The 13,542-nt window shown below is 44.6% G+C and overlaps 1 protein-coding gene across 1 annotated transcript in view; it reads right to left on the reverse strand.

Moving 5' to 3' along the window:
- Positions 1–13,542, reverse strand: part of LOC146681569 (cholecystokinin receptor-like) — a 66,700-nt gene that overhangs the window by 29,740 nt on the left and 23,418 nt on the right. The window contains exon 2 of the mRNA XM_085448956.1: positions 13,029–13,277. Within this exon, the coding sequence (XP_085305082.1) occupies positions 13,029–13,277 (249 nt within the window). The remainder of the gene's footprint in view (positions 1–13,028; positions 13,278–13,542) is intronic.

Below are 13,542 nucleotides of genomic sequence, written 5' to 3' on the forward strand. Positions count from 1 at the left end.
CGGAGCTGCGTCGCCTGGCACAGGATTGTAACTATGGCAACACGTTACAACAGATGTTGAGAGATAGGATCGTCTGCGGAATTAAGGATGACCGAATTCAGAGACGTCTCTTGTCAGAAATAGATCTCACTTTTGACAAGGCTCTGTCAATTGCAGTAGCCATGGAGACTGCAAATAAAAATGCACAGGATCTGCAGACCTCAGGGGCGTCAGCAAAATGTTTCAGTCTCGCTAGAGGACAACAGGAGAGTCGTACCTTTAAAGCAGAAAATAAAGAGTGTTATCGTTGCAAAGGAACCAAGCACACAGCAGCAGACTGTAAGTACAAACAAGAAAAATGTCATGCTTGTGGTAAAATGGGACACATAGCTAGAGCTTGTAAAAGCAAGACTAAACTGAACCAGAAAAAGTATGGATCGACATATGTAAAGAAAGAAAAAAAGCAGAGTTCACACTACAGTACTCACAATGTGGGCGAGAAAGCAGATAACAACAAAACTGATAGCTCTGAAGATGACTCTTTTATGTTGAACTGTGTCAAGTGCAGTCAAGGGCACAAAAGAAAACTGTTCAAGTTAGGGCGTGGCAGTGCGGTACACTTAAGAAGAGTAGACCCCTACACTGTGGATATGCAAATTGATGGAAAAAAGGTGAACTTTGAAATAGACACTGGATGTTGCCTAACAGTCATGAACGAAGCAACATTCAGAGAAACAGATGGCGCCGGTGAGGTCGGCTGCCGTCACATCTGCTCCGACCACTTTTTCTTTGTCTTTGCTTTTTAAGTTAGTTTTCAGCGTTTCTAAATCGGCAAAATCATCACCATTGGGTACATTAGGTATGACAGTGACACTCTTGTTTCTATTGGTATACAATGTACTCACAATTCGAAGTTTTTAACTCCGGATCCGAGCTGGCCGAGTGAGATCTCGAGGGAGAACAAAGGGAAGCGGCGGCGGCCTAGAGGGAAGCGAGCCGGCGTCAGGAACAGGCTGAGAGCTCGTGCACACCGCACACCTCTGCCTAGCATCCTGCTCGCCAACGTCCAGTCACTGGAGAACAAGCTTGACGACCTCAGGGCCAGGATAAAGTTCCAGAGAGACATTCGGGACTGCAATCTCCTCTGCTTCACCGAGACATGGCTGAACCCAGCGGTGCCGGACCACGCCATCCAGCCGACCGAGTTCTTCTCGGTTCACCGCATGGACAGGACACGGGACTCGGGGAAGTCAAGGGGAGGCGGCGTGTGTTTAATGGTGAACAACAACTGGTGCAACAGTGCGAACGTTGTTCCTCTCACACGCTCCTGCACACCAAATCTGGAACTACTGTCCATCATGTGTCGTCCTTTTTATCTACCTCGGGAATTTACATCGGTCATTGTAAGTGCCGTTTATATTCCACCACAAGCGGACACGGTCACCGCCTTATGCGAGCTGCATGAGGCACTCACACAGCACCAGACACAACACCGGGACGCTGCGCTTATTGTGACGGGGGACTTTAATAGCGCCAACCTCAAACGCGCAGCGCCGAACTTTTATCAACACATCTCCTGCCCCACCAGAGGTGAAAGGACACTGGACCACTGCTACACTACGGTCAAGGACGGCTACAAGGCACAATCCCGCCCCCCGTTTGGCAAATCTGATCACGCCGCCATCTTCCTCATGCCAAAATACAAACAAAGGCTGAAACAGGAAGTTCCGGTTCAGAGGAAGGTCGCGCGCTGGACGGATCAATCGGTGGCCGCGTTACAGGACGCACTCGATGACGCAGACTGGGGCATGTTCAGAAACAGCTCCGATGATGATGTCAACGTGTTTACGGAAGCGGTTGTGGGATTCATCGGGAAACTAGCGGATGATACCGTGGAGACAAAGACTATCACAACGTTTCCCAACCAGAAGCCGTGGGTGGATAAAACCATCCGCGACGCTCTGAGATCCCGCACCGCTGCCTACAACACGGGACTCATGACGGGGGACATGGACCCGTACAAAGCCGCGTCATATAACGTGCGGAGGGCGGTGAAAGAGGCGAAGCAGCGCTACGGGAGGAAACTAGAGTCACAACTCCAACAGAGTGACTCTAGGAGCCTGTGGCGGGGACTAAGGACAATAACGGACTATAAAGCACCAACAACCGGTATGACGAACGCGGCCGTGACTCTGGCAGACGAGCTGAACACTTTCTATGCTCGCTTCGAGGCTGCAGCTAAGGTCTCCAACAATGCTAGTGTTAGCGGCGCTAACGGCTGCAGACAGGAAGATACTGCCAGCACCGGAAACGTGCTCGTCATCTCCGAGCATGAAGTAAGGAGAGCCTTCAAGAGAGTGAACACCAGGAAAGCAGCAGGACCAGACGGCATCCCAGGTCGTATCCTCAGAGACTGCGCATACCAGCTAGCTCCTGTGTTCACTGAGATATTCAACATCTCTTTATCTCAGTCGGTGATCCCCACATGCTTCAAAGAGTCCATCATTGTTCCTGTCCCGAAGAAACCCCACCCTGCTTCTCTCAATGACTATCGCCCTGTAGCCCTCACCTCAGTAGTGATGAAGTGCTTTGAACGCCTGGTCAGAGACTTCATCATTTCTTCACTACCAGACACACTGGACCCACTACAGTTCGCTTACCGTCCAAATCGTTCCACAGACGATGCCATCTCTCATCTCCTCCACACATCACTCACTCACTTGGACACTAGAAGGGGGAATTATGTTAAAATGCTCTTCATAGACTACAGCTCTGCATTTAACACCATAATTCCCTCCACACTCACCACCAAGCTGGAGCATCTGGGACTCAGCTCATCTATGTGTCAGTGGATCTCCAACTTCCTAACTGGCAGACCACAGGCAGTAAGGATGGGCGGACATGTCTCAGCCTCCACCACTCTCAGCACTGGAGCCCCCCAGGGGTGTGTTCTGAGCCCCCTGCTGTACTCTTTGTACACATATGACTGTGTGGCCACTACCAGCTCCACCACCATCATCAAGTTTGCTGACGACACCGTCGTGGTGGGCCTGATCTCTGATAACAACGAGACGGCCTACCTGAAGGAGATTAGGAATCTGGAGAACTGGTGCCAGAGGAACAACCTCCTTCTAAACGTCAGTAAGACAAAGGAGCTGATAGTGGACTTCAGCACTAAGCAGGAGAGGAACTACCAGACCCCCGTCATCAACGAGTGCCCAGTGGAGAGAGTGGACAGCTTCAAATACCTCGGAGTTCACATCACGCTGGACCTGTCATGGTCCTGTCACATCAACACTGTGGTGAAAAAGGCCCGACAGCGTCTCTACCACCTCAGACGCTTGAGAGACTTCCAACTGCCCTCCAAGGTGCTCAGGAACTTTTACTCGTGCACCATAGAGAGCATCCTGGCGGGAAACATCTTAACCTGGTTCGGGAACAGCACCATGCAGGACAGACGAGCTCTACAGAGGGTTGTGCGGTCAGCTGAGCGCACCATCTGCTCCGAGCTCCCTGACCTGCACTCAATCTACAGCAGGCGGTGCTGGACCAAGGCCAGGAAGATCGTGAAGGACCTCAGCCATCCCAACAACGGACTGTTCTCTCTGTTGAGGTCAGGAAAGCGATTCCGCTCCCTGAAGACCAACACAGAGAGACTGAGGAGGAGCTTCTTCCCGCAGGCGATACGGTCTCTCAATCACACCACCACACAGTACTGACCCACACATATGGTTCTTACACACACACTGGACTTTCTGGACTTTGGTTTTGCACAACACTGGTCACTATATTCTTCATTTCCGGTTAATACTTGTACAGCTGCTGTTATTGTGTATATATTTATTTATATTTATATTTCTTCATACATTCTTATATAGTTCTATATTGTGTATTTTGTTGTACAGTTATTTTATTTTCAACTTTAATTTATATATTTTATCTTATTCTTCCCAGTTAAATTTACCCTTCATTCTAATTTGTGTTGTACAGTTATTTCATTTTTAACCTTAATTTATATTTTATTCCTTCCTAGTTAAATTTACCCTTTTTAATTTTTCATATTTATTTCCTATCTTATTCATAGCCTTTTCCTTTTTTGTTTTCTTTAGGTCACGAGCAGTTGTCCAAGCATTTCACTACATATCGTACTGTGTATGACTGTGTACGTGACAAATAAAATTTGAATTTGATTTTGAATTTGAAAATAGACACTGGATGTTGCCTAACAGTCATGAACGAAGCAACATTCAGAGAAACAGGGAAAGACAGCAAGCCCCCCAGCCTGCAGCCCATCAAAATCAAGCTCGAAACTTATACAGGGGATCCTGTTAAGGTGATTGGTGCAACACGAGTCAGCGTCAAATACAAGCAGCAGAAAAAACATCTGCCCCTGGTGGTGGTCGAAGGCGACGGCCCCAGCTTGCTAGGTCGAGCTTGGCTCGAGGAAATTAAATTGGACTGGGGTGAAGTGAAAAACAGTCCTAACAACAGAAAGCTGCACCAAGTCAAAACAACAGAGAAAACACTTCAGCAAGTGTTAAGTAAACATGAAAATGTGTTCAAAGAGGAGTTGGGCACCCTGAAAGGAATGAAAGCTGCTATTCATGTGAAAAGTGATGCCACCCCACGCTTCTTCCGTCCGCGTTCTGTCCCCTTTGCTATGCGAGCAAAAGTCGACGAGGAAATAGACCGACTGTTGAAAGAAGGCATCATCTCGCCAGTGAAATATGCTGAATGGGCGGCACCAGTAGTGCCACTCCTGAAGCCCACAGGGACAATAAGACTGTGTGGGGATTACAAGCTTACTGTAAATACCGTGGCTTCACTGGAGCAGTACCCCATACCCAGAATGGAGGACTTGTTTGCCACACTGTCCGGGGGTAAGCAGTTCTCAAAATTAGACATGAGCCACGCTTACCAGCAAATCCTCTTGGATGACGAATCGAAAAAGTACGTGACAGTAAACACATCGCGGGGGCTGTTCACGTATAACAGATTGCCTTTTGGAGTGGCCTCTGCTCCAGCAATATTCCAGAGGACCATGGAAAGTCTTTTGAAGGGGATACCTCATGTAGCAGTGTATTTAGATGACATCTTAGTGACTGGAGTGGATGAAGTAAGCCATCTACAGAACCTGGATGAGGTGTTGACCCGGTTGGAGGAAGCTGGGTTGAGGTTAAAGAGGTGCAAGTGTGCCTTCATGCAAGAGAAAGTGGAGTACTTGGGGCACATAGTGGACGCCCAGGGGCTCCACCCAGTGGAAAAGAAAGTTAAAGCAATCATGGACGCACCTACCCCCACAAATGTCACTGAACTGAAAGCATACTTAGGTTTGCTAAATTACTACAACAAATTCCTTCCAAACCTGGCAACCCGGTTGGCACCCTTACATGAACTTTTGAGACACGAGGTACGGTGGACATGGCAAAAGAGACAAGAGGAAGCATTCCAGAAATCTAAGAACCTGTTGAACTCAGCAGAGGTGTTAGTTCATTATTCTGCTGACCGTGAGTTGGTTCTCTCATGTGATGCATCCCCATATGGCGTAGGCGCCGTATTGTCACATAAGATGGAGGATGGAAGCGAGAGACCTTTGGGGTTCATGTCACGCACACTCTCTCCTGCTGAGAAAAAGTATTCTCAGCTTGACAAAGAAGGTCTAGCTGTGATATTTGGCATCAAGAAATTTCACAAATACTTGTATGGCCGAGTTTTCACGATTTACACAGATCATAAACCCCTAATCTCACTGTTCAATGAAAAGAAGCCTATACCTCAGATGGGCTCACCAAGAGTACAAAGATGGGCCGTGACATTGAGTGCTTACGAGTACAACATCAGGTACAAGCCAGGAAAACATCATGAAAACGCGGATGCGCTCAGCCGGTTGCCGGTACCAGACTCAGCACCTGAGCGAGAGATGGCTGAGCAGGTTTTGATGATGGATGTACTGGATGACACATTAGTGGACACTGCACAGATCAAACGATGGACAGCTAAGGATGTCTTGTTGTCGCAAGTTCACGAGTACACCTTAAAAGCCTGGCCAACTGAGACCGACACCTGTTTAAAGCCGTATCGACAGAGAAAGCTGGAACTGAGTGTGAGGGATGGTTGCGTGCTCTGGGGAGCCCGAGTAATTATTCCCACCAAAGGCCGAGACAAAATATTGAAACTCCTGCACCAGACTCATACAGGCATGTCGAAGATGAAAGGCTTGGCAAGGTCGTATGTATGGTGGCCAGGGATGGATGAGAACATTGAAAGAGAAGTGCAGGCATGTGAGGAGTGTCAGAAACACTCCAAGTCACCACCTACTGCACCATTACACCCTTGGGAGTGGCCGGAGTCACCATGGTCCAGAATCCATGTGGACTATGCAGGGCCTTTCCTCGGGGAGATGTTTCTAATCATTGTGGATGCTCATTCCAAGTGGATGGACATTTACCCTGTGAAATCCTCTACATCACAGGTAACTATAGAGAAACTGCGCCAGAGTTTCAGTGTGTTTGGACTACCTAAAATGTTAGTTTCAGACAACGGAACATGCTTCACAAGTGCTGAATTTGAGTCATTCATGAAGCAGAATGGAATTGACCATGTAAGATCAGCACCTTTCCACCCTTCTTCAAATGGGCTGGCTGAGAGGGCGGTCCAGACCTTTAAGGAGGGGATGAAGAAAGTCAAAGGTGATACCTTGCAAACCAGACTGTCCCGATTTCTGTTCAGTTATCGCATCACACCGCATGCCACTACTGGTTTATCACCTGCAGAGTTGATGATGTCACGGAGACTCAGATCAGTTTTGGACTTGCTCATGCCTGATGTGAAAACAAAAGTGCAGCACAAACAATCGAAACAGAAAGAAAATCATGACACCAAGAAAAGACTGAGAAGTTTCACACCAGGAGACAAGGTCTTCATCAGAAACTACTCCTATGGCCCGAAGTGGATTCCCGCAGTCATTGTGAGAGCATCGGGTCCAGTGTCTTACATTGTTACCATTGGATCAGGTCAAACTGTGAAGCGGCATGTGGATCAGGTGAGAGCAAGAGTGGCTGACACTGTTCCCAGTACACCAGACAGGGAGGTGGAGCCATTGCTTGACAAAGAATCAGTGCCTGAGTGCTGCTTGCCACCAGAGTTGGACACATCGCCACAACCTCCGGCAATGGAGTTGCCTTATGCTCCGGAGACTCCAGCTCCCGGAGACTCCTCAGGGACACCCGTGTTGCGACGTTCCCAGAGAGAGAGACCTCCACCAGAGACTTTAAAGGACTTTGTTAGGTAGTGTGAGATCTTCCAGAAATAGAGCAACAATGCGCTCTGATCTCACAGGAAGGACGTACCTTCCTAGTTAGAAAAAAAAAAAGAGAAACATGGAAACCTATGTACAGTTGTATGGTTGTATGGTTACCTTAATTACATGTTGATTGTTTGTTAAGCATTCTTTAGATAAACAGTTATTTTGTAAGTCAAGGGAGTTGTTGACTTAAGGGGGGAGGAGATGTGGTATCGCAAGAAATAAGTGGTTATATAAATATGAGTATACATAATAGTTATTATTCATAGATACCTACATCCTAAGTTCCTGTTAATCTTCTGAAAGAAACAGAATGAATGTGTTGTTACAATGGTAATGCCAGGAGAGGCAGTATTAGTTCTGTGTTACATTAATGTGTAAGGAAGTGGAAGAAGAGTGTGTCCTGTAGGAGGCAGTAGAAAATGGATGCTCATGTTCGGTACATGCCCTGAAAGTAAGGTTCAGTAAACCAGTGCAATGATACCCCGGTGTAAGGCTCAGTTATTGTATTTTTATTTTTTGAAGATGCAACAATGACGTTTGCTAGTTCACCTTACATGCATTAATGTAATAACGTGGTTAGCCTACTCAACGTAAATTACACACGAACAACATGAAGCTACTCATGCAGAGAAGAACGGCTGCTGCTGCATCATCATCCTCATCATTTCTGCTACACTGGCAGGGCTAGGGGCCAGGACTCTATTCTTCGGGTTTTTGGGGGATGTTGCTCCGGGTCCGATAACTGGCAACCCACCCGACGTGCACGGTGTGAGGTCTCGCAGCAAGCTATCAAATACGGCGCATTTCTCGGCTTTTAAAAAAAACGCTATGCGTCGCCAGCTGTTTCATCGGATTTGAGGTGTTACCTCCTTTGACAGTATCACAGTATCAGCTTAAAGCACTTGTTGCAGGCTGCTGAGTTTGCATCTTTTGCTGTGAAGTACAGCCAGACTTTTGACCGCTTCGCCTTGAGCATTTTAATCTGTAGCTCTGCTCTAACAGAACGTACGTACCTGGCCCCGCCTACTATCCTCGGAAACGTAAAATGATTGGCTAGAAGTGTATCACAGCTCAGGAAAAAAAAGCACCGAAATAAAGCACCGAAATGTGCGCTGCTTTTCGGTCTGGTTACTACCGTTTATGTCAGAACCGGTGCCATCATGGCACCGGACACCGGTACCCATCCCTAGTGGCAATAATCCAATTAGACCACAATTTAAATGGAGAGATTAGGTGCTGAGTTGGGGTGTCGGGTTCGTTGAAAAATGAAAAATCATCCCTTCAAATACAATGTTCTGATGAATTATTGTTATCTTTTATTAAATTCATATTATCCAATAAAATACTTCCTTGAGTTTCCAAACACAAAATGAGAGGCAGAGCTTTCAGCTATCACACTCTTCTCCTGTGGAACCAGCTCTCAGTTCTAATTTTAAAATCGGTCTTTTGATAAAGATTAATTAGTTTAGATAGTTGGGCTTGAAGCCTGTGGCCTTAAACTACTCTGCAGTTATGCTGCTACATTATGAATATTAAATCACCTATCCATGGTGATGGGTGTTCCCATCACTTCCATGCCCACAGGTGTATAAAATAAAGTATCTAGGAATGCAAGCTGCTCCTACAAACATTTGTGAAAGATTGGATTGCTCTCAGGAGCTCAGTGAATACTGTCATGAAACTGTCATGAGTCATAAAATTTCCTTGCCGTTAACTATTTCACAATCCACTGTTAGTGGAATTATAACAAACTGGAAGAAACTGGGAAAGACTGCAACTCAGCCACAAAGTGCTAGGCCATGTAAATTCACAGAGCGGGCTCAGCAGAGGTCACCAACTTTCTACAGAGGCAATCACTACAGACCTTCAAACTTCATGTAGAGTTCAGATTAGCTCAAGAACAGCAGGTAGAGTGCTTCATGGAACGAGTTTCCATGGCTGACCAACTGGTACAAACCATGCTGCCACTGGACTCTAGACTCTTGTCCAACATCAGTGTCTGACCTCATAAATTTGCTTCTATAAGAATGGCCAGAAATTCTCATAAACATACTCCCAAACCTTGTGGAAAGCGTTCCCAGAAGAGCTGAAGCTGTTATAGCTGCAAAGGGTGATGTGGCATCATGTTAAACTCAATGGATTAAGAATGGGATTTAACTCGATTTCACGTGAGTTTGAAGGCAGAAAATACTTTTGGCGATAAAGTGTATTAATAAGAGATGGCCTCTTGGTGTGCCAGCAGTTACTTTACTGTTGGAGGTCTCTTCCTCTTAAAAGGGAGTTTGTTTTTCCCCACTGTCTCTAGTTTTGGATTGTTACAGTTATGCTCTTATATTTTATGGTCTTCACCTTTCAATAAAAAAAGCTTGTGCTGTACTGATCAGCAGCAGAAAACTGAATATGTATCAGGATGATCACTGTATTTCAGTTCACCTGGTTCTAATGTTGTGTCTGATCGGTGCATTATAATGAGCAGTATTCTGAAGGATGGGTGTACAAACGTGTACACAATACATATTTTTTGACTAGGTATAGTGACATGTTAGCAACCATGTCCAATCCAGAGAATAGAAAGACTAGTGGTAACTCTGTAGATCATTTGAGGTTATCTCACCAAGAGTGACTCCTTCAAATGCATTACCCTGCTAGAAGAGTTCCCTCATCATCTTTTAAGACATCTTAATCATTTCATAGGGAGAAAATGAAATGCTTTGACAGTTTTTTTGCATAGATGCAGCAAAGAATGATCAACATCTGCAGAAGAAGACACCATGCTAATTCCTGTGGTTCAGTGCTTCATCATTTCACTCATTCATTATGAGACTACTTTGTAGCTTAACTAAAACAAGCATAAAATTAAAGAAAAGTGATCAAAAAACCAAAAAGTTTGTATTTTAAGTCCAAAGCAGCTGCCCCTCCTGCTCTCTTCCTCCTTATCACAGCTGAGAGAGCCCAGTAATTGAAAAGGAGATTCGGCAAGCCTGTCCTCACAGATGGTACGTTGCATTTCTGAAACAATAATAGGATTGCGATCCTGACCGCTCGATATCGTTTCTCGACCATTCAAAAGCTCAAAGTGGAGCAAAGAGACAAAGTACTGCAGTCTATCTCAGTTTCGTGGCACTCTCTTTTGCTTTCAGTCTGACTCAGGCCTCACGTGGCACCTCAACTCTGGCCTGATGAGAGCCAGCTCATCGCTAAGTCACACTCCTGAAGATGTGTGACTGTTCGAGCACTTTCAGAGTGATGGTTAAAAGAAGCCAAGAGAAAAGCCTCTATATTTAACAGACCCTTGTTAAATATCAAGCAATTTTCGGCAGGGGGATCACAGGGTCTGATCAGCTGTGAGTCACAAAAGAAGGCCAGATTTCTCTTTTAGAAGAATAAAACACATAAAGCCCAATGACCAAATGGATCTCATATATTTAATTTAAAAAAAAGAACATGATAATAATCACATTAATGTAAACTCTCCCTTATTCTGGTTGTGCTAGTTGTGTAAGATTTCTGAAATAATGAGCCCAATCCGTATGTAACCAGGTCATAAATTACATATTGTTATATTTACACAAAATGTGTTCTAGACAAACCGTTCCTTTTATACCTGATTTTTAGGACCTCCAAGCCTGTGGTTCATTATCAGTTAGAGCCCCTCCTCATTCTTCTTCTTCGGTGCAACCCTATAAATACAGGGTAACCCTTTGGCCTCTCCCCTTTTCTACAATTCCCCTGTGGGAGAGGTTGGTGTCATTTCTTTACCAGCACTGTAAAACACACATATAATTTATATTTAGCCACCCTGATGTTTCCGATTGTGTTTTTAGTTCAATTATTGTCATCACTGTGCCTGTCTTTGCTAGATGCTGTAAATGTGTAGTACATGTCTGCCACATACGTGTTATAGGCACAGTCTATGCTAGCATGAATAGATCCTTCTTGCTGGCTTGGAAGTTGTGGTGGGTTAAGCTAACCCTCTTCCATACTGTTTGTATTTTGTTGTAGGAGCTGGAGCGGGCAAGTTAATGACTTGGAGGTCTGTGTTTCTTTTACCATTCATTGTCAGACACAGAGCAGGAACACAACAGTTACACGTACAAAAGTGGCCTTTTTACTTTTCTTATTCCATGCAAAAATACATAAATCAATAACGTTTTATTTGCATAAAGTAATTGAATTCATGAATTGTTTATACAGCTTTTCACGCTGTGTTATTAACCTGACTTTCTGTCACCATTTGAAACTTGATCAAAATTCTGTTGTGTGAATCAATGGCCTGAAGTTCTCCTCTAAAAGAAGAAACAGACATAGAAATATGTATTCAATATCTCCTCCTGTCCTCTCTTTCATACATCTTTCTTTCCTGAAACATAAAGCAACCCTGCTTGAGCTACTTGATCACAATTTTATTGGTGTCTGTATGAATGCATGGTAGGGATGAGAAGGAGAAAAAAAGAATGTGTAGAGTATGCAGGTGAGACTGTGGGGTGACATTACTTTCTGATTTGTTGGACGAGTAAGTGCATGGGATTGCCCGGAAGGAATACCAATATTATACACCAAACTGGCTGATTTAATAACTCTTAATAAGGGTGTCAGATGCCGTTCAGGATCATCCCGGCCCACTTCATCCCCTGATTACCAGCTGTCACATTAACATCAGGCTCCTTTTCTGTAGTGCACCTGAATTGCAAATGAACTGGTGCTTATATATATATATATATATATATATATATATATATATATATATATATATATATATATATGACAGCTGGGATAGGCTCCAGCGCCCCCCGCAACCCTGAAAAGGAGAAGCGGAAGCGAATGGATGGATGGATGGATATATATATATATATATATATATATATATATATATATATATATATATATATATATATAGTGCCTTTCAACTCTAACTGAGCACTCAAACACTTTTTAGACTACAAACCACATTCACCCATTCATAAAGTCTGGGGTTTATTATTTTGCGGAAGTACACTTCAACATGTAGCCTGGAGGGGCTGGGGAATAAACCACTGACCTTCCAAGTAGCACACAATGGCTGACGCATCCAAAAAAATTGGCAGCAACTCTGGAGCATGAGCAATGAGTATAGTGCCAAGGCCCACCTGTATTCATATTTACATAAAACAACTTCTTTGGTTCTTTTCCTCTGCTTTTGATTACACTCTGCTAGCATATGGCTTGCTTCCATCTTGTAAACCCCTTTTTCAAGTTACTCTCAGAGGGTTTGTTTGGTTTCCAAGCTCCACTCTGCCGATAGATGATCATCACAGGCAAATAAATGTCACATCTCCCATTCAGCTAAATCCATTAAACAGGTAGCATTTATTGTAGTGACCACAGTGGGTTTTGTTTTTACTAATTTCTTTAGAGTGTGAGACTTCTGCACTGGTGTTTAGCTGCTGTTGTTTGCTGCACACAAGACAGTGATCCATTTTCCCTTCCTACAGCAATCCGCCTCACTGTCAATCATGGCTTTTGATGTGTTGTGCTCTTATAATGAGCCAGCTTTGCAGTTCAGTTATGTAGCACCAGTTTATAAAAACAGTTGCTCAGAGCATGTTATACTGTAAGATAAAGACCGTAAAATAGTCCCTACAAACACACAGGTCAGATGATCCCTTCTTTGAAAAACAGCACAGGAAGTGGATCTCTTTAAATGCCTCATATACTAAGAGTGTACAGTTCAGCTCAGGTTTGGTATCAAAAGTCTCATGCTCACCCATTAAGTAGGTGACAATCTTGCACATGGTGGCTCCAAAGATGAAGTCCTCTAGCATGTTGGGGATAAGTGTAAAGGGCATACAGAAAATGGCCATCATCAGGTCGCTGACCGCCAGCGACAGCAGGAAGGAGTTGGTGACCGTCCGCATGCGCTTGTTCAGCATCAGGACCACGATGATCAGGAGGTTGCCGAAGACGCTGAGCAGGAAGATGAGCGAGTAGAGCAAAATACGCAAGGAGTCCATCTCTGATAGACACAAAGAGACACAGGGCATTTTCAGTTATAGGGAGGAATATTGTAAGCTTCTCTTAACAAAAACCTCAGTTTCCAGGAGGAAGTATTTTGTGCTACTGTAGTCCTGGGAGAGAAGAAATTGTACTTGTAACAGTAATAAACAAAGAATAAGAAGTGGAAAAGCAAATAAAAGCAGCATAAGATGAACACGGGTGCATTAATTGAACTGGCTGGCTGACAAACGTCTTTCACCAGGATCTATACACCCAAATTAATC

This window comes from Copadichromis virginalis, linkage group LG23 (assembly GCF_057382275.1).
Source record: "Copadichromis virginalis isolate Kocher_CV1m ecotype Utaka linkage group LG23, C_Virginalis_male_GT1.1, whole genome shotgun sequence".
Lineage (NCBI taxonomy): Eukaryota > Metazoa > Chordata > Actinopteri > Cichliformes > Cichlidae > Copadichromis > Copadichromis virginalis.